Source organism: Oncorhynchus tshawytscha, linkage group LG05, assembly GCF_018296145.1.
Source record: "Oncorhynchus tshawytscha isolate Ot180627B linkage group LG05, Otsh_v2.0, whole genome shotgun sequence".
In the NCBI taxonomy this organism is placed as follows: Eukaryota; Metazoa; Chordata; class Actinopteri; order Salmoniformes; family Salmonidae; genus Oncorhynchus; species Oncorhynchus tshawytscha.
The window spans coordinates 57,233,140-57,260,386 of NC_056433.1; the positions used below are offsets into that span (position 1 = coordinate 57,233,140).

Consider the following 27,247-nt stretch of genomic DNA (forward strand, 5'->3'; position numbering starts at 1 on the left):
TGCACTGGTACTGTATGCCAGGACTTTGGTGAGAGAATAAATAAACTTTGTTAGGTGTACTGTGATTTCCATATTAGTAATTGTCTTATCATGTGCCTTTTACTGAGGAGTGGCTTCCGTCTGGCCACTCTCCCATAAAGGCCTGATTGGTGGAGTGCTGCAGAGATGGTTGTCCTTCTGGAAGGTTCTCCTATCTCCACAGAGGAACTCTGGAGCTCTGTCAGAGTGGCCATCGGGTTCTTGGTCACCTCCCTGACCAAGGCCCTTCTTCCCGATTGCTCAGTTTGGCAGGGCTACCAGCTCTAGGAAGAGTCTTGGTGGTTCCAAAATTTGTCCATTTAAGAATGATGGAGGCCACTGTGTTCTTGGGGACCTTCAATGTTGCAGAAATGTTTTGGTACCCTTCCCCCCCAGATATGTTCCCACACAATCATGTCTCGGAGCTCTATGGATAATTCCTTCGACCTCGTGGCTTGGTTTTTACTCTGACAGGCCCGGTCAACTGTGGGATCTTATATAGACAGGTGTCACGGCCGTCGTTGGAATGAGACCAAGGTGCAGAACCCTATTTTCTTTTATTTGTTTAAATGGCGCCAACAAAACAAGAAATAACAAAAACAACAATAACAAATAACAAAAATGACGTGAAGTTTACAAAGGCCCCTAACAAAGACAACTTCCCACAAATTACAAAAGGGAAAAAGGCTGCCTAAGTATGATTCCCAATCAGAGACAACGATAGACAGCTGTCCCTGATTGAGAACCATACCCGGCCAAAACATAGAAATACAAAAACATAGAAAACAGAACATAGAATGCCCACCCAAATCACACCCTGACCAAACCAAATAGAGACATAAAAAGGCTCTCTAAGGTCAGGGCGTGACAACAGGTGTGTGCCTTTCCAAATCATGTCCAGTCAATTGAATTTACCACAGGTGGACTCAAATGAAGTTATAGAAACATCTCAAGGATAATCAACTGAAACAGGAGGCACCTGACCTCAATTTCAAGTCTCATAGCAAAGGGTCTGAATACTTATTTAGGTATTTATGTTTTTTTATTTGTAATACATTTGCAAAAATGCCTAAAAACCTGTTTTCGCTTTGTCATTGTGGATGTAATGTGTGTAGATTGACGAGGAAAATGTTTTATTTGATCAATTTTTGAAATAGACTTTCATATAACAAAATGCGGAAAAAGTGAAGGGGTCTCTATACGTTCCTAATGCACTGTATGTATTCATTTGTGGATGTCCGCCATTTCGTATAATATGTTACGAATTACAATTTGTAGGATATTACGGATTGAAATTCGTACACGTATGATATGTTACAAATTCCAATTTGTTGGAGTTAACAGTAGTTAGCTAGGTGGCTAATGTTAGGTAGGCTAGGGATTAGGGTTAAGGTTAGGGTTAGGTGTTAGGTTAAAGGGTTAAGGTTAGGGTAAGGCAGTGCTTAATTTGAACACATAGCGAGAGCGAGAGGGGGTTATCGAGGCGGCTCTGTGATACCGGAACGCATGAGAAAGTGACAAACACAATGCAGCAGCACAGAGGACAGAGTGGACACCCAAGTATCCTACTATCTATGTTGGTGAAACAGACAGCGCTCTCCAAGGTGCTGATTAATTTGCAGCATTTTAAACATCACTGCAGAACACCTGCCATACGTATAGTCTATAGCAGGGATGATCTGCTTACCCATATGTGTGTACCCTAATTTTATGCAATTCTACTCATTTTGCCATGGGGCAGAGAGGAAAATTAGCTGTTTTTTAGCAGAACACTCATATGAGAATATATAGACCTCCTGCCTATGTGATAATATGAAGCACATATTCAGATTAACTTCACAGTACAAAACCTTCCCCAATGCCTTTCCCCATGTCAAGTCCATGTAAATCCTGACAGTCAATTTCTTGCTCAAAGCAAGAAATGTGGCTGTGATGGTTAGCCTCCTTGTAAGGCTGTTTTGAACACTGGCTGTAGTGTCTATTTTTTCATTTTGAGTGTTAACTATAACCTGGGTGTCCTCTTGAGCCTTGTCTACCAGTCTTTTCTAGACCCAAGCTCCCTACCTTTTGCATGTTGTACAGCCCAGCATTGAAATTTGCATGACAAGCCAGGGGTTATAAGTTTGCTTGTTCTTGAACTGAGCCTTCGTCCAAATTGGACCTGCTCCTAGCACTATGTCGGTGGATACACAGTGAAGAGCAGGTCTGGAATCAGTGTGTCAGGATAGGGTGATTACACAGAAGAATCCCCGCACTTTTACGAGATTGTTTTTCTAGGGGGCGGGAGAAATAACGAGGAGGCAACTTGATTTAACTCTGGTTGCTTTTAAAATAATGTTTTCAATTAATAAATCATGCCGCCAGAGGAACCGGATCCAGGCAAATAGGTGCCGGAACGAACCACGTCAAATCTGAGAGATGCCGGATCCTGTTCTGGCAGGATCCAGCTCAAATTAAGCACTGGGATAAGGGTTAGAAGTGTCCTTATTATTATTTATTTTAAGTAGCTAAAAAGTAGTAAGTAGTTGCAAAGTTGCTAATTAACTAAAATGCTAAAGTTGCCCCTGATGAGATTCACCCATTGACTTCGACAAACAAGCTTACCTTTGTTTTTGCCTTAAGTAAGATTCTGTGTTATCTAACCATACCAAACGTAACCATATCATACTAATTTGAGTGTCCCAGATTTACATTTACTATGTTACGTCTAGTCTATGAGAGCAGGCTGGAAAGATTTTCAGGGTGTGGCATTCAACAGCCTACTTTCACAATACTGCATTTGTGAAACAAATATAAATGCTGCGAGTTCTATGCAAGTGCTACTGAAAAAACACTCCATCTAACCTACATGCAAATTATGAATAAAACATTTGCATGTTGTTTTTAATTATGTGAGTGTAACAATGTGACAAAGCACAATAATATGGAAAACTTAATTGTTTAATTATTTTCCTTGTTGTGGTGGGATAATAGTTATCTTTGAAGAGATCTTGAATCTGGTTTAGTTGAACCTTAGGAAATTGGTCTTAATGGCCAATGTCTAGATTTTGTTTCACAGGCTGACAGTTTATGGGCAAAATATTGAGTCTGTTAGCAAAACAAACCGCAAAGCAAACCCCCTCCAAGTAGAGATTGACAAAGCAGGGAGTTTAGGAGAAAGGAGGCTGAGAACAGGGGACAATCAAAGGCTGTTATTTTAATCTGGGCTGCCTCAGAGATTAGCAGACCACATTGTTTTAATTGTTTTAATGGGAGGGAGTGAAGCGCTCGTTTATTGTGGGGGGATCCTTTGCGTAAATCTCCCCAAGTTCAATAGTTTCAAAAACTTGAGCCCTTGGACCCCCCTCTTTCCCCTCATCCCACCTAATCCAGGCTAATACCTTTCTTTCTATTGGCTAATGGTTGAGGGGAGCTGGAGTAAATGCTTCTTAAATAGTCGTGGGTCGGTGGGTGAGAATGGTTTTCGGAGAATTAGATCCATGCCGTGGCGTAGAAGGATAAGGCCTGCATTTCGAAAGTATTGGACTGTTTAGGTGGACTTCTTTGCCTCTAAAGCGCACGAGAATCGATTACATTTCTGCTGTTTTGTGAGCTTTTCAGGTAAAATAAAAAAAATACTGGAACTTTTACACACTTCATCACTGGAATATATTTTTTTGTCTGATCTGTATTTTGAAGATAGTTGTATGTTGGTAGTCTACTGCAGCAGATTGCCACTAAATCAAGTGGCAATGGTTTATGCTTAGAGAAGAATAACTTTCAATTACCTTGAATTATCAAGAAAGTTGAAAATGTATATTTACCGTTTGTCCTGTATTTTTTAATTTTTGAAGTGAGTTTAAACTGTAAATCAAAATTGCACCGTGCAATTTTGCACAGTGCAAGCGTCCTTCATTTACAAACTATATAGGCGACATTGTATGCTTAGTTATTATGGTGTAAGGCCAATCAAATAAAAACGGTTATTTTGTCTATATTAATTTAGGGGCGCTATGAATGCTTTGAATTTCTGCGGGGGATCCAACAGTGGAGTCTATCCTCTACACAGCTTCAACTCCGCCTGTTTCGACCACCACCAGATGGCAGACCAGTACCAGGTTTATTCATTGGCCAATCCCTCCTCGATTAACACGTTCTCTGTTGCTGAAAGACTTGCCGGTATTTAGACTAGACTACTTTAATTTATGACAGTGTCTGCAATCGATGCATGCAATCAAACAAATGCAGATGGCAACATTTTTCACACACACACGAAAAAACATTAAAAAACATTTGTAGGATGCCAAAATGCTGGTATTTTCACGTTTAGCCCGACATCTGAAATGCCAACTGGTTGGCTGTTTCACCACTAATCTTGTTGTGGCTTTTCCTCTGTCCCCACAGAGTTGATCCTGGAGGCCCGTTATGGGAACCAGCAAAAGCAACGTCGGAGCCGCACAGCCTTCACTGTGTCCCAGCTACAGGCTCTAGAGAAAGCCTTCCAACAGACCCAGTACCCTGATGTAAGCATGAGAGAAAGACTGGCTGTCTGCATCAACTTGCCTGAAGCTCGCATTCAGGTCAGTAAAGGTCGCTCTTCAAAAAGGACCAGCCTGTGTGCATTCATTCATTCATAATATTTATTTGAACTGCTGCTTTTACTAATGTTATTCTTGTAATATACAGTGCCTTCGGGAAAAGTATTCAGACCCCTTGAATTTTTCCACATTTTGTTATGTTACAGCCTTATTCGAAAATTGATTAAATATTTGTATTATTATTATTTATTAATATTTCTCAGCAATCTACACACAATACCCCATAATGACAAAGCAAAAACAGGTGTTTTGACATTTTTGAAAATGTATTGAAAATAAAAAACAGAAATACCTTATTTACATAACTCTTCACACCCTTTGCTATGAGACTTGAAATTGAACTCTGGTGCATCCTGTTTCCATTGATCATCCTTGAGATGTTTCATCAACTTGATTGGAGTCCACCTCTGGTAAATTCAATTGATTGGACATGATTTGAAAAGGCACACACCTGTCTATATAAGGTCTCGCAGTTGACAGTGCATGACAGAGCAAACACCAAGCCATGAGGTTGAAGGAATTGTCCGTAGAGCTCCGAGACAGGATTGTGTTGAGGCACAGATCTGGGGAATGGTACCAAAACATTTCTGTAGTATTGAAGGTCCCCAAGAACACAGTGGCCTCCATCATTCTTAAATGGAAAAAGTTTGGAACCACCAAGCCTCTTCCAAGAGCTGGCCGCCCGGCCAAACTGAGCAATCGGAGGAGAAGGGCCTTGGTCAGGGAGGTGACCAAGGACCCGATGGTCACTCTGACCAGAGCTACCAGAGCTCCTCTGTGTTGATGAGAGAACCTTCCAGAAGGACAACCGTCTCTGCAATACGCCACCAATCAGGCCTTTATGGTAGAGTGGCCAGACGGAAGCCACTCCTCAGTAAAAGGCACATGACAACCCGGTTGGAGTTGGCCAAAAGGCACATAAAGACTCTCAGACCATGAGAAACAAGATTTTCTGGTCTGATGAAACCAAGATTGAACTCTTTGGCCTGAATGCCAAGTGTCACGTCTGGAGGAAACCTGGCACCATCCCTACGATGAAGTATAGTGGTGGCAGCATTATGCTGTGGGGATGGCGAGAACTGAAAATAGCTGTGCACAACTCTCCCCATCCAACCTGACAGAGCTTGAGAGGATCTGCAGAGAGGAATGGGAGAAACTCCCCAAATACAGGTGTGCCAAGCTTGTAGCGTCACACCCAAGATGCTTTCATTGCTATTAAAGGTGCTTCAACAAAGTACAGAGTAAAGAGTCTGAGTACTTATGTAAATGTGATATTGTTATTTTTTTTGTTATAAATTAGCAAAAATGTGCTTAGTCATTATGGGGTATTGTGTTAGGAGGGGGTAAACAATTGAATAGATTTTAGAATAAGGCTGTAACGTAACAAAATGTGGAAAAAGTCAAGGGGTCTGAATACTTTCCTGAAAGGAAGTGTATATAAAAGCTGTAGTGCTTTTAGATGTTACTTTTTAAAAGCTTCATAAACACTTCAACCCTTCACCAATAACTAAATAATATGCTCCTCCAGGTGTGGTTCAAGAACAGAAGAGCAAAGCTTCGTAAGGGACAGCGATGCTCCCCTCTTCGCAGAGAGCAAAGCCTGGAGGAACCACATCAGACCAAGGCAGGAGGGGAAGAGAGCACTACTAAGGACTCCAAAACACAAAGCAAATTCGCTCCTCTCTGGGAAGTCAGTGATGCTCCTACCATTTCTTGTCCTGGAGACGCCATTGCAACTCAGGTCCACACAAGATTACATTATCCTCCCGTTTTTCCCTTTGTGTATGGAGAGCGGAACCACCTTCCACATCATCATGCTTTAGGGATGTTGTCAGCTGGCCTACATTTCACCCCCAAATTCTGGCCCATTCTACAGCAACACCGCCCGGCCTTAGGAGTTGCCCCACCGGTTGGTAAAAACTGCAGCCTTTCCCTTCAGACTTTCTTTCCCAGTAAAGCTGTACCCCACCCCAATTTGGGTCTATAACTTCTCTGCAGTGTGTAATGGCAAAGAGGGACTGGTACACTGGTGCACTAGTATCAATACGGACACATAAACTACTGATTGTATACTTTGACACTGTACATACTGTATGTATGTGTGAAGGACCTCTGACAAGTGATTATGTCTGTAGATGATTCGATTGATTAAGAAACACTCAAGGTATGTTGTGAGCATTCAGGATCGCAATCAGGAGTGGATTGGTACATACTTCATTTGCATAGAGATGTTACAGTCAGTTTTTACTCACTTATGACAAGCACTTAGGAGAATAGAGAATTGAGATGTGATTTCGGGCACTTTTTTCACATCATATATTCATTTGTTCAAGACAATTTTCTGTAATGTCTCAAGGTATGATTTAAAATATATATTTAACTAGGCAAGTCAGTTAAGAACAAAGTCTTATTTACAATGACAGCCTACCAGGGAAAAGTTTGTTGACTGCCTTGTTCAGGGGCAGAACAACAGATTTTTTACCTTGTCAGCTCTGGGATTCAATCCAGCAACTTTTCAGTTACTGGCTCAATGCTCTAACCACTAGGCTACCTGCCGCCCCAGTGAAACTTTAGGCCTATCCTACATTAATTTCATGGTAATACACAATAAAATCATAATTTAACTCTGTGTGAATATAATTATTTTGAATGTCTTTTTAGTTTCCATTTGTATCTGTTTGCAAATAGAAAAAGAATAACCCAGATGAGTTTGGGTCTCTGGTCTGGGGCAGAAGAAGGCAACAACTCAAGCAATGGGAGGTCAAGGTCTTAGAACAGAGGGTAAATGACTGGTATGTGCTCCAACAGATTCTTTGCAGGGATGGAAAGCCAACCAGATACCCCTGTGTCAGAACAGCCAATAAGCCTGGCTTATTTGCCCAACCAGGTGACCAGATTGCCCAACCAGGTGACGAGAGGTAGCAGATGGTGGTTTTAGGCCTACAGCACACATCAACTATAGAGCTTCAAATTGAAGATTGTTAGATTGAACTAATATACTAGTCAAAAGCACAATAAAATATTGAAATAAGGGTCATGGCAGAGGAGGGTAGATTTGACCAAATTCTCATGCTGTGTAAATCAGTAGGACATGCCACTTACTTGTGTCTAGTGGGTTATATAGCCCCTTCAAGACACCAAAGTTAGACAAACAAATGCTCTTGATGTTTCATGATTTTGCTATGCTTTACCAGATGACGGTCCAGTAGTTCACAAAAGCTCAGAATTTGTGTTTCATAAATTGTATAGCTGGAAACTGAGCCACAGCATCCACACTCGACTATTTTCATGGGTTATTGAGCTGTATGGATTTTGGTCCTATTCTTCAAGCAAGGTGCGCTAGTTTACCAGCGCAAGGATAACAGTAGGAGTAAAGATGACGCTGAATGCTTGCTTATCGGCTGGGAGACTTAAAGAGACAGCAAGACCTAGCGAGGGAGAAGAGATAAAATATCGTAAATACATGGCCATGTTGATACGTCCACTTTGAAAATACACGTTGACAGGTAAAATACGTTTCTTCGATGATACATGGTTAAGTGGGGGAGCTTTTTCCGAAGGCAATCGCATTTCGCCGTAAATTAACGACCTAGCTAAGGAAAGAGCTAGCTACAAACTGGATTTATGTTGTGGGGATTAAGGAGTTGCCCACTGATGTTATGTTTGGGAACAGAAAACAAACGCAGCTAATTTAGGTGAAATGCACTTTGTTAATTCGCTTTTAAGTACTTCATATAATGTGTTTGCAATATTATAAAGGTTTGTCTTGATGAATGTGTAATTAAGGTTATGGCAATGAATATTTTATGTTCTATGCAGTTTTAGCTTGTTCTACTCGGCGTTAGCTAGTTCGTGACTGATCAGTGTGTTTTGGGAACAAGTAGCTAGTAGGCCAGGATATGTTCGATGAGTAGCTAACTAATCATCAATTTGAATAGTTTGACAAGAAAACAAGCTGGTGATAATGTATCAGTATTGGCCACTTCCAATTACATGTCAGCTACCTCACCTCAGCACGCTAGTACTAGTAGCTAGTTCGCTAACGTTAGCTAGGTAGCACTACGGACACTACGGGTAGCTAACGTTCGTTATCTAGCTTGCAAGTCTGTAACGATTTGATCAACATTTTCAGACACCCGTTTCTTTAACTTCTGCGGAGTATTTACGGAGTTGACAAGTAGAAAAATATGGAAACTACAGACAGATCACAAGCATTGTCCTCTTCGTACGGGTACCAGGTTAAGCTACCTTTCCTAAATGGGCCACACAACTGACAGCAACTGCCATAGAATCAGACTAGATAACTCGGTAGCTAGCGACTGCGAGAGGAAGAGAATGAGCTAGCTAAATTAGCGAGCTAGCTCGATGTGAGGCCTTCATTAAACAGTGGAGTTGCCTTCATCACATAAGCTAGCTTTATATTTTGTCACTAATCTTGCTTGTTAACTAATTTACTGTAGGTTATTGTTTCGTTTGTCTGTTACTGTTAGGACTCAACTATTTGGAAAGAGAATATAGCAGGTTACTAAGGCAAATAGCTAGCTAGCTAACACAACATATCGTGAAAATTAGTCGCGCAAACATTTGACCAGGCATTTATTGTTTCTTCAGTGTCAAATTGGCTACCAAATAGGATTAAATGCAGTGGTTCATATAGCCTATATTATCCATAGCTAGTTTGTATCTTTATATTGCTTGAATGATGACTATATTGTAAACACATGCTGGCTAATTTATGTATGAAAGGCGGTGGTTACACTCATAACCACGTTGGCAATTTATGCCACTTAAAAAAAAATGTGACAATAATATTCAACTGTTTAATTTGTCCCTAGTCAGTCAACTGTAGTGTTAAGTTCTGTTTCTGTGGCTTTTCAATTTCTCAGTTAAACAGTCGGTTGGAATAGATAGATAGATAGATAGATAGATGTATCAGCACACTGACTCAAATTCTTTTATTTTTACTGTCCGGTTTTAAATATGTTTTTCCTATTAAAACCAGCCGCACTTGCTACCCCACTTTGTTTACATTACTGAGATGGAAGTAGCATGTATTCAGTCCTCTCACAATTTCATAATTTGTGGTGGGGGATACATTTAGCAAGTAATGGGGTTTCCATTTAATTGATTGACCTTTTTAATGACCAAGACTTGTCCAACTACATAGAGGATACAGTGATTTTTAATAATTGACCTTAACTACTCTGAACACATGCTTCTGTTTGTCTTTGCGCAGGTGAAGGCGCACACACACATTCCTACATTTATTCTACTCATGTAAATTCATTTATTCTACTACTGCATAAAGCTTGCACTGGGTATTGGGCAAGTTAAATTGCTTAATGCTGTGTTTTACTGCTTTCTTTACATGCTATTTCAATGATGAACATGGATATATATATATATATGTATGTATGTAAGCCCTTTGGCTTGCCCTCTCCATTTCAATGTATCCCCTTAACTCTGATGTGAATCAGTTTTCCAGGCTATCAGGATGGAGAGGCATTTTGGCAGTCATTGATCAGTTTAAGTGCATTTCCTGAGGAAAGCATAGCTGCCTGCTGATATTGCTGGCATTACCTGCTCTCCATGAGTATCAGCAACATCACAGTTCCCAAGGGAAGGAGAGGGAGGAAAGCTGGGCCTCAGGGTTATACAGAAACCTCCATGTATGCTATTAACTATTCAAAGGCTGTCAAATCACACTACCAGTGAAAACTGATATATTGATGAGTGTGCCAAGGCATAGGCTATGTAGCACACTCCAGTTGAATATGTCAAATTTTACCATCCTGTGACTCAGTCATGTTTGATAGTCTTTACAGCTAATAGTCAAGGAACACCATTTGTCCAAAGCCATAGCCCTATAGTGTTGGTTTTTGGACATTCAAAATGATACGTCCTGGAAAGAGGTGCATTGTTCTCATCACAACACTCAGTCTAGTATGTGATGTTTCCACCCGTATTGATTGCTTTATTGAATTCACTGCATGTACCACTCAGAAAATGGATCACATTTCTACTACAGGCTAGAAATGTATGAATTACCAGTAACATACTAGGCTTTATAAAATTCTATCTCCGACTATTGTTGCATGCAGATTGCTGCATTTTAAGGCTTGCAATTAGAAAATACATGTCATTGATATCTGACCACTGCAAATGTGTATTTGGCAAGATGTTCTGTAATGGATTGTTACACCTAAGGGCTAATTCAGTTTTTTTTGTGTTTTTCAGATATCCAACTTAACAAAACTCTACTGCAGTATCTCATCATCATTGTTGACTCTGCCTCCACCATTGCCCCTTCCGCCGTGGCACTGGAACATGAAGAATGTCTGCTGTATTACCAAAGACTGACCAGAAGGATGCAATGAGGGGCTCCGGGGAAAGTTGCCAAGCTGCGTTGTGGATCCAGTAGCTGGGATTCCAAGTGCTTGTTGTGTTTGTGTGTGCGTGGGTGCATGCTAGCACAACCTGCCCACTTCAGGCCGGGACATGCTACTCTGAGACAGGAGTTGGACAAACAGAGAAGAAAGGAGTCGACTACCATAAACAAGAAGGGGACAGCACGCGGTACAACATTGGCAGATAGACATACTGTGTGTTTTGGTTGCAGTTTTACCCCTGTGGAAGTGGCTTTTAATACACTGCATATTTCTATACAACACCTTTCCTCTGTCTTTGTATCACCTTCCCCCTCCCTTAAGAGTCCTGGTTGTTTTGGCCCCTCTGTGATTTGCATGGCCGGAGAGTAATCGTGGAGAGGCCAGGGTATCACAAGCTTATGGATTTTGACAAGAAAGGGAGTAAAGGAGAGACAGAGGAAGGGAAAAAGATGTCTAAGGCAGCTGGCAGCAGGACTGGACATGGGGGCCGGGGTACAGGGACCAACTCTGGGGTTCTTATGGTTGGCCCGAACTTCCGTGTCGGAAAAAAGATTGGCTGTGGCAATTTTGGAGAGCTGCGTCTGGGGAAGAACCTCTACACCAATGAATATGTGGCCATCAAATTGGTAAGGCCAACATGTTTGACTAAACGGCATTGCTGTGGTGTGTTTCTGTTTGGATGCACTCCTACATTAATCATCCTCACCACTGTCTTTTTCAAATGACATCCTGTAGGTCTATATTTTGCCATCCCCTTCAATCTAACATTCCTCTACACTACTTCACTACAACTAGTGCAGCTTGCCATTGGTTTGCTGCATTGTGACATTCATTTTTTTTGTATGTTATTAGATTTGTGTTACTGTAGTTTGGCCAAGGTAATTGAATCCAGTTTCCTTACAGCAGCAGAACACCCCACCCCTGATGACTTGTTGACCTTTAAGAGACAGGAAACATTTTAGTGCTGACTATGTCTCTTTCCCCCACAGGCAAATATTTACTTATCTGTAGCTTGGTCCCATGCACTGTTAATGAGTCAACCATGCTCAATTTGTATTATATTAAAGAGAAGGAAGAATAATTAACTTCCCAGGTCATGATATACACGCCAGAGAAACGCCCACTAGAACTCTTTGAGGGAGGTAAGGGAATTGTTGCACGATATCACTATGAGAACATGTCCACTACAGTACTGTCTCATGGTGATGTGTGCATGCATGTACACACACACAGTAGGGTTCTTACCTTTTAGCTCAAAGGTGAAATGGAATCTCAGAGTAAACCAGCTTAGGGGGCTCCGAGGTTGCAAGTCAAGATTTTAATTCTGCAGCCTGCAGAGATTGGGTCTGGGACACCACATGAAAAGGCAAGACCCATTTATTTTCTGATTGGTGAAGGGAGGCCAGGCCAGAAATTGAGCTTCCTCTGCAATATACAGAGCGTGGGTCTGGGAAACCACATGAAATGGCAAGACCCATTTATTTTCTGATTGGTAAAGGGAAGCCAGCCAGAAATTGAGCTTCTTCTGCAACATTTTAAGTTTCTGTTTTCCTCCAGTCATGTAGAAGCCTGAATGTCACCGTAAACGCTGGTATATCCATATGTTTTAATGGGGTCTCTTGGAGAAAGGCCTTGGTGTAACTCTGCACCCTACAAGAGAGGTTGTTTGTCATAAATGGCGTCTGAACGCTGCACTCGAGTGTGGGCTTGGCGTCAACACCTACACAGCCACGCTGGACCGTGTATGATTATCTTTACATTTGTATCTCCCAGGGAGGTCATTATCTCTGACTAGACACATATTGAAGGCTTTGCTAACCGCACTGAAAGCCGAGGTTAGCTCTGTAATTTAATCGCTTTTACTGAAATCCTCCACTGCGCTGCTTCTCCTCTCTGTCTGAAACGTTCCATCTGTTTTGGGTATTTTTATCCTCATCATGTCCATTTTATATCCGGCTCTGGCATTATTTCCGTAACATCGCTGGATATTGTGCCACTGTTGCTCCATGAGTACATTTGAAGTGAACCAAATAATTTGTTTCAATGGTGGTAGTTACTAGCTAGCTACTCTCACCTTTCCTAATTAGGGCAATGGCAGTGTGCCCTGTTGATTGATCTCACCAGCTAGCAAGCAACATGGACCTGTTCAGCCAGGCAACAGATAATGGCATTACTGAACTGTTACTGGGCATTGCTGCCCGCAAGATTGTTTTTCTCCAGGGAACTTTAGGCTTTTATGTGCTGCTGGTTTGACTTGGGTCAAAGCCTCAGAGGAGAGGACACATGTGAACTCCTCTGACCTAAGTTTGGGCATGAGTGGCGTGTTTTGCTTTCGCTCCCCTGGCTGACCTCCAGTCTAGTGCAGCTGTCCACATGTTTGTGCGTTCCCCTCCCTGGTCACTCAAACGTGGGTTCTTCCCCCTCATGCACAAGGAAATAGGATTTCGACACCCACCATCTCAGATTGTGCTAAAATCATTTCTGATTTCTGTAGTTAGAAACCGATAAGATTAGCATTCCTGAAACATTTTGAAATATAATTTGATATGAGAAATTAAGCTAGTTGATTGTACCTACATTTTAATTTATGGGATTCATAAAATAATTTGGTTTTTAAACCATCATTCTTCCTAACAATGAGTAAGGGCAATTTCAGCATTACGGATATGACATTTGCACACACAATGTCTCACAAAATTGACTTATAAGGCATAAATGTTAATGTGTACAGTGCATTCGGAAAGTATTCAGACCACTATGTTACAGCTTATTCTAAAATTGATTAAATTGTTCCCCCCCCCTCAATCTACACACAACAACCCATAATGACAAAGCAAAAATGGGTTTAGAATTTTTAGCAAATGTATTAAAAATAACTATCACATTTACATAAGTATTCAGACCCTTTACTCAGTACTTTGTTGAAGCACCTTTGGCAGCGATTGCAGCCTTGAGTATGGCTCTATAAGCTTGGCAACCCTGTATTTGGGGAGTTTCTCCCTTTCTCTGCAGATCTAGAAAGATGGCTGGTTGGATGGGGAGTGCACAGTTATTATCACGTCTCCAGAGATGTTCGATCGGGTTCAAGTCCGTGCTCTTGCTGGGCCACACAAGGACGTTCAGAGACTTGTCCCGAAACCACTCCTGCGTTGCCTGTGTACTTAGGCTTGTTGTCCTGTTGGAAGGTGAATCTTTGCTCCAGTATGAGGTCCTGAGTGCTCTGGAGCAGGTTTTCATCAAGGATCTCTTTGTACTTTGCTCCGTTCATCTTTCCCTCAATCCTAACTAGTCTCCCAGTCTCTGCTGCTGAAAAACATCCCCACAGCATGATGCTACAACTACAATCCTGCCTCGGCGCACTACTGACAATTCCTTCGACATCATGGCTTGGTTTTTGCTCTGACATGCACTGTCAACTGTGGGACCTTTTATGTAGACAGGTGTGTGCCTTTCCAAAGCATGTCCAATTAATTGAATTTACCACAGGTGGAGTCCAATCAAGTTGTAGAAACATCTCAAGGATGATCAATAGACACAGGATGAACACGAGTCTCATAGCAGAGGGTCTGAATACTTGTGTAAATAAGCTATTTCTGTTTTATTTGCAAAGATGTCTAAACCTGTTTTTGCTTTGTCATTATGGGGTATTGTGTGTAGATTGAGGAAATGTTTTTATTTAATCAATTTGAGAATAAGATTGTCACTTAACAAAATGTGAGATATAGAAGGGGTCTGAATACTTTCTGAATGCACTGTATATTTGTAGAACCCTATAGGGGAAGTGTAGACAATTCTAACTTATACCACTTTGAAGTAACGCAACAACAACTGCGTTATGGATGTGACGGAAATGGACAGGCATTTTTGGGAGAATGGACACATCAGCAAATGTCTGAATTGTTAAGTCTTAGGTTAAAATGTTAATAGCCACTTTGAAAGTAAGGCTTTGATTCACACCTGAACAACAATGATGAAAATATAAAAATGGTCATATACTTTAACGAAGTTGACCGTTATGGATGTGAAGCTGTGCAAAATATGTGTTTATATATTAAACATTTCTTCACCAAACTTTTGTCATCTGAAAATGCAGTGTACCTCAAACAAGAAATTGCCAGTATCTTGAATAGTTATAATTTAGATTTATTTATTTTTTTGATAATTTATTTTCATTGGTAGACCTCATCAATTTATAGAAGTATTTGCTCTTTCATAATAAGGCTAAAGGGAAATGTTGTAATGGATGTGACAGGGTCCCAAAAGAGACCAGACAAATGACACTGCACTCCATTTCAAATGTATGTTTTAGTCATTTCTTTCTAGATCATTAATGACTGATAATATTTCATATTTTAAATAAATCACCTACTGAGTAACAGAATAAACATACAACTCAATTTTTTAATTTTTTATATAAGCTCATGCGTTGTATTAATGTTACACCCTTTAATCTGCCAGCACAGGCTCTATGAAATGGTACCTCCTCCCCCTGTTGTCCAGAAAAGGACACGGACTAGACAACTTGACCTGCAGCCGTCCAAGCCTTGTTTTCCTTGGATATCTGATGTGGTCGTTTCTCCTCAAGAACTGCTTTTCAACAGCATCAGTCATTTTTTATCTGTTACCTGTCCCACAAACTGCCCTTATCCATTGAGTATACCAAACATTAGGACCGCCTTCCTAATTAAGTTGCACCCCCCTTCCTTTTGCCCTCAGAACAGCCTCAGTTCGTTGGGGCAAAGACTCTACAAGGTGTCAAGCATTCCAAAGGGATGCTGGCCCATGTTGATTCCAATGCTTCCCACAGTTGTGTAAAGTTATCTGAATGTCCTTTGGGTGGTGAATCATTCTTGAGATATATGGGAAACTGCGGGGTGTGAAAAACCCAGCAGTGTTGCAGTTCTTGACACAAACTGGTGCACCTGGCACCTGCTACTATACCCCCATTCAAAGGAACTTTTTTCTTGGCCATTCACACTCTGACTGGCACACACACAATCCATGTCTCAAGGTTTAAAAATACTTCTTGAACCTGTCTCTCCCTTCATCTACACTGATTGAAGTGGATTTAACAGGTGACATCAATAAGGGATCAAAGTTTTTACCTGGTCAGTCTGTCATGGAAAGAGCAGGTGTCCTTAATGTTTTTAGACTGTATAATCCACAGCATAATTAACTCGACTTTTAATAAATACATTTTTTAAAAACCTTTTATTTAACTAGGCAAGTCCGTTAAGAACAAATTCTTATTTACAATGACGGCCTAGGAACAGTGGGTTAACTGCCTTGTTCAGGGGCAGAATGACAGATTTTTACCTTGTCAGCTCGGGGATTTGATCTAGCAACCTTTCGGTTACTGGCCCAACTCTAACCACTAGGCTGTCGCCCCAAATAAATACTATGCTTAAGTAAATATCTTGCTTAAATAAATATTCAATATCTGATTTGTTATTAATACCCATCTACCAATCACTACCCTTCTTTGAGGCTTTTGAAATGCTCCCTTGTCTTGGTAGTTGAATCTGTGCTTGAAATGCAATACTTGACTGAGGGACCTTACAGATGGATGTATGGAGGACAGTGGAAGTATTAGTCAATCAACTCATGTCAACCCCTATTTCACACAGTCAGTCCATGTAACTTATTATTTGATTTGTTAAGCCAAATGTTACTCCTTAACTAATTTAAGGGTGGAATACTTATACAACTTATCTAAAATCTTCCTCCTTGACATTATAGTATTTTGCAGTAGATTGTTGACAATTAAATCCATTTGAATCCCACTTTGTAACAATAAACCCGGTCTGTAATACCAACTTGTTTCAAGGAGACCACTATAGTCTCCATGCCCAAGAACGCCAAGAAACGCTATAGCCATGAAATACTTTGAAAGGCTGGTCATGGCTCACATCAACACCATCACCCCTGGACCCACTACAATTCCCATTTCGCCGCAACAGATCCACAGACGACGCAATATCTATTGCACTCCACACTGCCCTTACCCACCTGGACAAAAGGAATACCTACAGTATGTAAGAATGCTGTTCATTGACTACAGCGCAGCATTCTACACCACTGTCCCCTCCAAGTTCAGAACCCTGGGACCGAACCCTCTGCAACTGGATGCTGTAATTCCTGATGTGCCGCCCCCAGGTGGTGAGGGTAGGCAAGACATCCACCACGCTGATCTTCAACATGGGAGCCCCTCTGGGGTGTGTGCTTAGTCTCCTCCTGTACTCCCTGTTCACCCACAGCTGCGTGGCTGCGTAAGACTCCAACACCATCATCAAGTTTGCTGACGACATGACTGTGATAGGACTGATCACAGACGATGAGGCAGCCTATAGCGAGGAGGTCCGAGACCTGGCAGTGTGGTGCCAGGACAACAACCTCTCCCCTCAACGTCAGCAAGACAAAGGAGCTGATTGTGGACTACAGGAACTGGATAGGCGAGCACACCCCTATCCACATCGATGGGGTTGTAGTAGAGCAGGTCAAGAGCTTCAAGTTCCTTCTGCGTCCACATCAATAAGAGAATTAACATGGTCCACACACACACCCACACAGTTGTGAAGAAGGCACGACAGCGCCTCTTCCCCCACAGGAGGCTGAAAAGATTTAGCATGGGCCCTCAGATTCTGTTATACCACTCCACCATTGAGTGTCTTGACTGGCTGCATCACAGCTTGATACGGCAACTGCAAGGGACCTGACCACGTGGTGCTACAGAGGTTGGTGAGGACATCACTGGGCCCGAGCTCCCTGCCATCCAGAATCTCTACCAGGCAGTGTCAGAGGAAGGCCTAAAACAATTGTCAGACTCCAGCCACCCAAGTCATAGACTGTTTTCTCTGCGACCACACGGCAAACGGTATCATTGCACCAAGTCTAGAACCAACAGGACCTTGAACAGCTTCTACCCCCTAGGGTTAAAGCTGCTAAACAAGACGGCTAAATATCTAATCAAATGGCTACCCGGACAACCTGTGTTGATCTATTTTCTTTTTTTCCACCAACTCCTTTGCACTGACTCTATGCACACACACTGGACTCTACCCATACAGGCAATACTGTTTTTTGAACATCGACTCGGTATTGGTACACCCTGTGTATAGCCATGTTATTTTTACTCATTATTTGTTATTCACTGTGTATTTGTCATTGTTTTTACTCTGCATTGTTGGAAAAGGTCCCATAAGTAAGCATTTCACTGTTAGTCTATACCATGTGACAAAATACAATTTGATTTGATGATTGCTTTTTGTCCCCCCAACTTTTGATCTGATAACCCCTTGACTTTTTCCACATTTTGTTACATTACAGCCTTATTCTAAAATTGATGACATTTTCCCTCATTAATCTACACAGAATACCCCATAATATTTTGAAAATCATATTTACAAAAGTATTCAGACTCTACTCAGTACTTTTGAAGCACCTCGGGCAGATATTACAGCCTCAAATCTTCTTGGGTATGACGCTACAAGCTTGGCACACCTGTATTTGGGAAGTTTCTCCCATTTCTTCTCTGCAGATCCTCTCAAGTTCTGTCAGGTTGGATGGGGAGCGTCGCTGCACAGCTATTTTCAGGTCTCCAGAGATGTTTCATCGTGTTCAAGTCCGGGCTTTAGCCGGGGCTGCCACCACCATGCTTCACCGTAGGATGAAAACAATGTTTTTCATGGTTTGAGAGTCCTTTAGGTGCTTTTTGGCAAACTCCAAGCGGGCTGTCATGTATGTACCTTTTACTGAGGAGTGGTGTCCGTCTGACCTCTACCATAAAGGCCTGATTTGGTGGAGTGATGGTTGTCCTTCTGAAAGGTTCTCCTATCTCCACAGAGGAACTCTAGAGTTCTGTCAGAGTTATCGGGTTCTTGGTCACCTCCCTGACCAAGAACCCTGACGAGTCTTGGTGGTTCCAAACTTCTACCATTTTAGAATGATGTAGGCCACTCTGAAGGGCCCCAATAAATGTTGCAGAAATGTTTTGGTACCCTTCTCCAGATTTGTGCCTCGACACAATCCTGTCTCGGAGCTCTACGGAGAATTCCTTCGACCTCATGGCTTGGTTTTTGCTCTGACATGCACTGTCAACTGTGGGACCTTATATATAGACAGGTGTGTGTACCTGTCCAATTAATTGAATTTACCACAGGTGCATTCCAAGTTGTAGAAACATCTCAAGGATGATCAATGGAAACAGGATGCACTTGAGCTCAATTTTGAGTCTCATAGCAAAGGGTCTGAATACTTATGTAAATAAGGTATTTCTGTTTCTTTTTAATACATTTGCAAAAATGTCATACTGTTTCACTTTGTCATTATGGGGTATTGTGTGTAGATTGAGTAAAACGTTTAATTTTATACATTTTAGAATTAGGCTGTAACGTAACAAAATGTGGAAATAAGTCCAGGGGTCTGAATACTTTCCCTATGCACTGTAACTTCAATGCGCCTCAAATATTTTTTCTCTCATAGAACAACACTACAAGCCGACTAGGTAAATGGATAAACTATTCTACTATGTGGTTGTCTGTTTCTGTTCATTACTCTTTTTGTTTGCAGATGAAAAGTTCATGTGGATTGTTCTAGCATCTTCAAAGTGTGCCTCGGTAGAAATATATTTTCATGTTCCATATTTCTTTGGGGCCGGCAGCAATCATTTGGCCGTGATGCAGCGCCATATATGCAGCGGAAACACTGCTCTTTGCAAAATTATTTATCTTAATTTTTATTTAACTCTCAATCAGAATTTTTTTTTTAATGACACTAAAAAAGTTTGTTACAGCCAATGCCTGTTTTTGAGGGTGGCCTGGTGGTTGGGAGCACTGGACCGTTGACCAAGAGGCCGCTGCCTCGGGCCCCCGAGTCGTCTGGGTGAGGGATCCATCGATGTGCCCTTGAGCGGGGCTCTTGTTGGCTGCTCTGAATGGGAGCCTCTGCTAGATGCCTGTAATGTAAATGTATGGCTTCACTGCAGGTGGATTGTATGTTTTAAAATTCACTAAAAATTTAAAATATACTAAAGAAGCTCCATACTACTTGTCAGACATGGAGAAGTGATACTAAATACTGGTGATTGGGGAGGTGGCTTTTGACCATTTCATTGGATTACTCAATGGTTTGGGCCAAAATTGGATGTTTGGTTACTATATTTATTGAATATTATGTGAATCCTATAAATTAGCATGGCCAATTTGGGTGCAATCAATGAGCTTAATTTCCCAGAGATCAAATACAATCTCAACACTTAAAGTTGCCGGAATGCTAATCTTAACTATTTATTGATTTATTTTTAGTATTTTTTTTTTACCCCTTTTTCGTGATATCCATTTGGTAGTTACAGTCTTGTCCCATTGCTGCAACTCCCGTATGGACTCGGGAGAGGCCAAGGTGAGAGCAATGCGTCCCCCTGAAACACGTGTCCGTAGTGACGTCTCTAGCACTGTGATTCAGTGCCTTAGACTGCTGCGCTGGTCGGTAGGCCTAATCTTATCTATTTCTAACTACAAAAACGTTTTCAGAACAGTCTGACATGGTGGGTGTCATGTCTTGCTGGAAGGACATGGAACGACTCTCATGCAGGCCCTGAATAACCCAGTTAATGATGCAGCCCTTTGTAATATGGCTTCTGTTTTAGTTGTCAGTATTAGCCTCTGTTCATTATGGACTGGCAAGTGTCTTGTATGTTATTTTCTGCCTCATACGAAGTTGCATGAGCAGCATGCGATTGGGTGGTGGCTGCACCTGGGACAAAGGTGAATGCCAGTGTCACCCTTGCCAGTGAGAGAGAGGGACGTGCTAGTTGCAGCCCTCAGTCTGACTATCTGGAACTGCACTGCACAGAGAGAAAAAGCAGAGTGAGAAACTGCTGAGCGCTGAAAGGTCGTCTTTGTTGGCCAGCCATTTCCACACACAGTGGTCTAGTCTGTGGTTCAGCTGTGCACTTTCTCACACTGACGAATCCTTCAGTGATGGAAGCAGGAGCCCACTCCTGTAAGTACACTGCAGGCTTACAATCTGGGGGGGAACCCAAGCCTTAAAGAAACACATCCTAACAACTTTACAGGAATTGCAGCTCATAATTCATTTAAGCCATTTACTTAAAAACAGCCATTTTTCTTCTGCTGTCCCATGGTGACTTGTGATTTACGGATACCGTTTTTGTACATAAAGATGATCTATTATGTTGTTTGATATCCATTAGCCTTTTTCCTATCACATTTTTATTAGTCTACTACTCATTCTCTTTTACTGCCCTGGGGAGGTTCTCTCTTCCTACTGAAATCTCTCCACGTGCTACAATCTACCCTCAGTTAATGTGTCCCGCTTTCCTGGTTGGCACCCTTTTTGCCGTTTTGAGTGGACTAGGGATCTGGCTATCAAGGTCATGATGCCCTGGTGCCCCTCAATAAATCTGCCATGGATTTAGACATAAGTGACCTCTTGTCCCTGTCGCTCACTCACTCACTCACTCACTCACTCACTCACTCACTCACTCACTCACTCACTCACTCACTCACTCACTTACTTACTTAGGGTGAAGACCGTAAATAGAAGTCAGCCTCCATCCCTCTATAAGGAAGAGGTATGGGGGAAATCAGTCTTGTCTTTCATTTCTGCCCCTCCTGTACAGTCATTTATTGACAGCTGGAGAGAGAGAGGATGGGACTTGTTAAACCTGCCACCTATGAGGCCCATGTTATTTGCAATAAACCCCGGGAAGGCTTGTGGGCTGAATCTGCTGGTGACCGCAATGGACAGCTTCTGCTTCTGCTTTGACTGGCAATAGCTCACAGCTTTGAAGGAGAGTGATAAGTGAATTACACTTCCATGGAGACTCCCTGTAAGATATTTCCCCGCTGCTGAAGGACTGATATTTGAATGACCTCATAGTGCTCATTACTACTTAGTGGATATGTATGTGGAGACCAATATGTATAAGATACTAAGGACTTGCTGTGGCTGGCGAAAAGGTGAATTGTGGTCAATCATAACATGGAAATCAGAGGTGCTGTATCCTCTTCCTCCTTTTACTGTATCACACACCTATTGCAGCTTGTGGTTGTAGTGTGTTAAAGTGCAAACACTCCATCAGCATGTTGTGCATGAGCGAAACTGACATGTTGATGATTGAACTGCCTATTTTTCACAAGCCAACCGATTTTAACCCTGTGATGTAAAAAGGCTGCTTTTAGTGAACAGGCTATTCACGTAATCAATGCCCAACAATTACATCAAGCTGTTGCTCTTGAAATGGTTAATTATGACCTATAAAACCCAGGGCTGTGTTTGTGGGGAGAGAGAGCTGTGTAGTAGCAGGGGGACACTGGGTGTAGTAGTCGTTCCATTAGCTATTGAGGTCCACTCCTCCATCTCGTGTCAGAGCGGAGCCACCTGTGTCACTGGTGCTAGTGTTCTTTCAGTGGCTGGGGGGCAGCTGAGGCAGACATGTTTGAAGCGCTGCTTATCACGTGGTGGCAGCTGCCGGCTCCATCTGAAACATGATCTGAAACAGGAGAAGGGCTGGACACAGGCCAGCTGTTGCTCTCTCACATTGCCTCTTCCACACCTCTGGCAATTAAAGCTGAAGAGACAGCCCCTTGCACCCTGTTTACTAGTATTATAGCATCACTCATTTCCTTATGCAGGTCTGGGCACAGTGGCGATACCTGGGCTTATGCTCTGTTTGAATGTTCAGTCTGCTCTCTAAAATGATTAAATATAATTTCCATTTTTATGGTTTAGTATTTGACTATAGCAGTGAGGATATAATCAGGGATGCCCATTTCTCTGAACTCTGCACCACGTACAGTGCCTGATTGATGGTCAAGATGAGGATACACAGTGGTGTATTTATTTCCCACGTCTTACGTAATGGCAGTTTCAGTAATATGCTTTATTACAGTGAGGATCTTCTGGAGACGGGTCAAGAGGCAATCTCCCGGGATCCGTGTCAACAGGATCTCTCTCTCTCTGTCAGCTGCGATGGAGCTACCATGATCAGATTTAGATGATCAGCTGCATCCGTAATCCACCCAGAGATCCGTAGCACAGTTTTCAGACCAGCTCAGGAACGCATTAATGAGTTCAAGTTAAAACCTGCCATGATCATGAGATCTATGACATAATGAGATGTTGACGAGCCTAAAGCGTGTTTCTTGGAATGAAATGCTAATAGGTCAAGGCAAGCTTGATAGGAAAATGATATCTCCCCTACAACAACTACTATGCTACTACAGGCTTGGCTGTGAAACAGGCTGGCTGATCCTTTTTTAGTTAGTCCTTAGTTGGAGAGTGGTCTGTGAGCGGTGTGGTGGGGGCAGCTGAGCAGGAGAGGGGCTGCAGCAGGAGGTCCAACACTGAAGTTCCTTTTAGCCCTGGCTGTAGGTCAGCTGCCCCAGTCCCCAGCCTTGCTGGGTCACACTCCATGTCTGCTGTACATGCTCAGCTAAATAATATGCTTATAGAATGTAACAAAAATCACAATTTATGAAAAGGATATGACAAAAAGGTGTTTTTCTATTTATCTTCTCAACCCCCCCCCCCACACACACATAATGGGCATTCCATACATACATCCAACACATTTTGGGTTTGACAGACACCTGTGTCCAGTCCAGCTGACGAGTTTCTGGGAAGAATACATTTGCTTCATTGAAGTACACAAGCCATTATTCAGCCTATACGTTAAAATCTTTACAAGCCCAAATGTGTGATTTCATTTGAATATTAGATTTAGGGAGAATAAGCTGTAACCTTACGTTACAGATAATCTGCTTTTGGACTGCTCATTTCCTGAAAAGAGCAGCTGTGGGGACATCCTTAAACGCTTAAGAACCTCTATACCAGGCGGTGTCAGAGGAAGGCCCAAAATAATGGTGAAAGACTCCAGCCACCCAAGCCATAGACTGTTCTCTCTGCTACCACGAGGCAAGTGGTACCAGTGTTGCTACTGTGTTATCTATCCTGTTGCCTAGTCACTTTACCCCTAACTACAAGGACTCTCGAAGTATTCACAACCCTTGACTTTTTCCACATTTTGTTGTGTATCATTAAAATGGAACCCCCCCCAAAAAACATTCCTGACCCCAGGATACTTCAACTGACTATCTGGGAGAATAAAGATAATGGAGGACTTTGTGGCTGTGTAAATGTTATAGATTTATTGATGGGAGAAGCCAACAATAGGCTTACGTTTTGGCATGAATCACCTTCATCAGAGCCGTCGGTAGCCATGAAGTGCTTTGAAAAACTGGTCATGGCTCACATCAACACCATCATCCTGGAAACCCTAGACCCACAAAATGTGCATACCGCCCCAACAGATCCACAGATGACGTAATCGCACTCCACACTGCCTTTTCCCACCAGGATCCTAGACTTTCTAACGGGCTGCCCCCAGGTGGTAAGGGTAGGCAACAACACCACATCTGCCACGCTGATCCTCAACACCGGGGCCCCTCAGGTGCGTGCTTAGTCCCCACCTGTACTCCCTGTTCACCCACGACTTCAACACCATCATTAAGTTGGCTGACGACACAACAGTGGTAGGCCTGATCACTGACAACAATGTGACAGCCTATAGGGAGGTCTTCAGAGACCTGGCAGTGTGGTGCCAGGACAACAACCTCTCCCTCAATGTGAGCCAGACAAAGGAGCTGATCGGCCCTCATTTTCCTGTAGTCCACGAACAGTCCCCCATTAACATCGACAGGGCTGTAGTGGAGCGGGTCGAGAGTTTCAAGTTCCTTGCTGTCCACATCACCAACAACATGGTCCAAACACACCAAGACGGTTATGAAAAGGGCACGACAACACCTTTTCCCCCTTAGGAGACGGAAAAGATTTGACATGGGTCCCCAGATCCTCAAAAGGTTCTACAGCTGCACCATCAAGAACATCCTGATCGGTTGCATCACCACCTAGTATGGCAACTGCTCAACATCTGACCGTAAGTCGCTACAGAGGGTAGTGCGTACAGCGCAATACATCACTGGGGCCAAGCATCCTGCCATCCAGGACCTATATACTAGGTAGTGTCAGAGGAAGACCCAAAAAATTGTGAAAGACTCCAGTCATCCAAGTCATGGACTGTTCTCTCTGCTACCGCAAGGCAAGCGCTACCGGAGCGCCAAGTCTAGGTCCAAAAGGCTCCGTACCAGCTTCTACCCCCAAGCTATAAGACTGCTGAACAATTAATCAAATGGCCACCTGGACTATTTACATTGACCCCCCTACACTGCTGCTACATATTATCTATGCATTGTCACTTTACCCCTACCTACATGTACAAACTACCTCGACTAACCTGTAACACCGCACATTGATTCGATACGAGTACCCCCTGTATATAGCCTCGTTGTTATTTTATTGTGTTACTTTTTATTTACATTAGTTTATTTAGTCAATATTTTCTTATCTCTATTTCTTGAACTACATTGTAAGTCTAAGGGCTTGTAAGTAAGCATTTCACTAAGGTCAACACCTGTTGTGTTTGGCACGTGACAAATAAAATTTGATTTGAGTAGGAAAAATGTGGGAAGCACCTACTGTATGTGTCCTCGCAGGGGAGTGTCCCACTCGTCATGTCAACTAAACATGTCAATAATATCTATACTGTCAATAGTAGTAGTAGTAGTAGTAGTAGTAGTAGTAGTAGTAGCAACTACATACAGTGGGGGCGAAAAAGTATTTAGTCAGCCACCAATTGTGCAAGTTCTCCCACTTAAAAAGATGAGGGAGGCCTGTAATTTTCATCATAGGTACACTTCAATCACATTGTAGGATTTTTTATGAATTTATTTGGTCACCTACAAACAAACAAGATTTCTGGTTCTCACAGACCTGTAACTTCTTCTGTCCTCCACTCGTTACCTGTATTAATGGCACCTGTTTGAACTCGTTATTAGTATAAAAGACACCTGTCCACAACCTCAAACAGTCACACTCCAAACTCCACTATGGCCAAGACCAAAGAGCTGTCAAAGGACACCAGAAACAAAATTGTAGACCTACACCAGGCTGGGAAGACTGAATCTGCAATAGGTAAGCAGCTTGGTTTGAAGAAATCAACTGTGGGAGCAATTATTAGGAAATGGAAGACATAAAAGACCACTGATAAACTCCCTCGATCTGGGGCTCCACGCAAGATCTCACCCCGTGGGGTCAAATGAACGGTGAGCAAAAATCCCAGAACCACACCGGGGGACCTAGTGAATGACCTGCAGAGAGCTGGGACCAAAGTAACAAAGCCTACCATCAGTAACACACTACGCCGCCAGGGACTCAAATCCTGCAGTGCCAGACGTGTCCCTCTGCTTAAGCCAGTACATGTCCAGGCTCGTCTGAAGTTTGCTAGAGAGCATTTGGATGATCCAAAAAAAGAACCTTTTGGTAAAAACTCAACTCGTCGTGTTTGGAGGACAAAGAATGCTGAGTTGCATCCAAAGAACACCATACCTACTGTGAAGCATGGAGGTGGAAACATCATGCTTTGGGGCTGTTTTTCTGCAAAGGGACCAGGACGACTGATCTGTGTAAAGGAAAGAATGAATGGGGCCAAGTATCGTAAGATTTTGAGTGAAAACCTCCTTCCATCACCAAGGGCATTGAAGATGAAACGTGGCTGGGTCTTTTAGCATGACAATAATCCCAAACACACCACCCGGGCAACGAAGGAGTGGCTTCGTAAGAAGCATTTCAAGGTCCTGGAGTGGCCTAGCCAGTCTCCAGATCTCAACCCCATAGAAAATCTTTGGAGGTAGTTGAAAGTCCCTGTTGCCCAGCAACAGCCCCAAAACATCACTGCTCTAGAGGAGATCTGCATAGAGGAATGGGCCAAAATACCAGCAACAGTGTGTGAAAACCTTGTGAAGACTTACAGAAAACGTTTGACCTCTGTCATTGCCAACAAAGGGTATATAACAAAGTATTGAGATAAACTTTTGTTATTGACTAAATACTTATTTTCCACCATAATTTGCAAATAAATTCATAAAAAATCCTACAATGTGATTCTCTGGATTTTTTTTCTCTCATTTTGTCTGTCAAAGTTGAAGTGTACCTATGATGAAAATTACAGGCCTCATCTTTTTAAGTGAGAGAACTTGCACAATTGGTGGCTGACTAAATACTTTTTTGCCCCTCTGTAGGTTATTCAAATAAGAGTATGATCATCATTCAAGATTCCTACACATACATTCCTCTTGAATAACAAAATATTTACAAAAAGATGAGAGCGAGCTGTTCATTCAGACC

General features: G+C 42.3%; 2 protein-coding genes across 5 annotated transcripts in view; both read left to right on the forward strand.

Moving 5' to 3' along the window:
• Nucleotides 1-3,449: 3,449 nt before the first annotated feature.
• Nucleotides 3,450-7,021, forward strand: LOC112251807 (diencephalon/mesencephalon homeobox protein 1-B-like). Its single transcript, XM_024422746.2, has 4 exons — nt 3,450-3,618; nt 4,004-4,176; nt 4,402-4,577; nt 6,124-7,021. The coding sequence occupies exons 2-4, from the start codon at nt 4,011-4,013 to the stop codon at nt 6,580-6,582; spliced, it is 801 nt and encodes a 266-aa protein (XP_024278514.1). The 5' UTR covers nt 3,450-3,618; nt 4,004-4,010; the 3' UTR covers nt 6,583-7,021.
• Nucleotides 7,022-7,841: 820 nt separating this feature from the next.
• The window catches only part of csnk1g2b (casein kinase 1, gamma 2b), a 42,287-nt gene continuing 22,881 nt past the window's right edge, over nt 7,842-27,247 (forward strand). The window contains exons 1-2 of one of the 4 annotated variants that reach the window (XM_024421515.2): nt 7,842-8,101; nt 10,833-11,610. In XM_024421515.2, coding sequence (XP_024277283.2) covers nt 11,383-11,610 — 228 coding nt within the window. In that variant the 5' untranslated portion in view covers nt 7,842-8,101; nt 10,833-11,382. The other 3 variants (XM_042322135.1, XM_024421514.2, XM_042322134.1) reach the window with 3 other exon arrangements.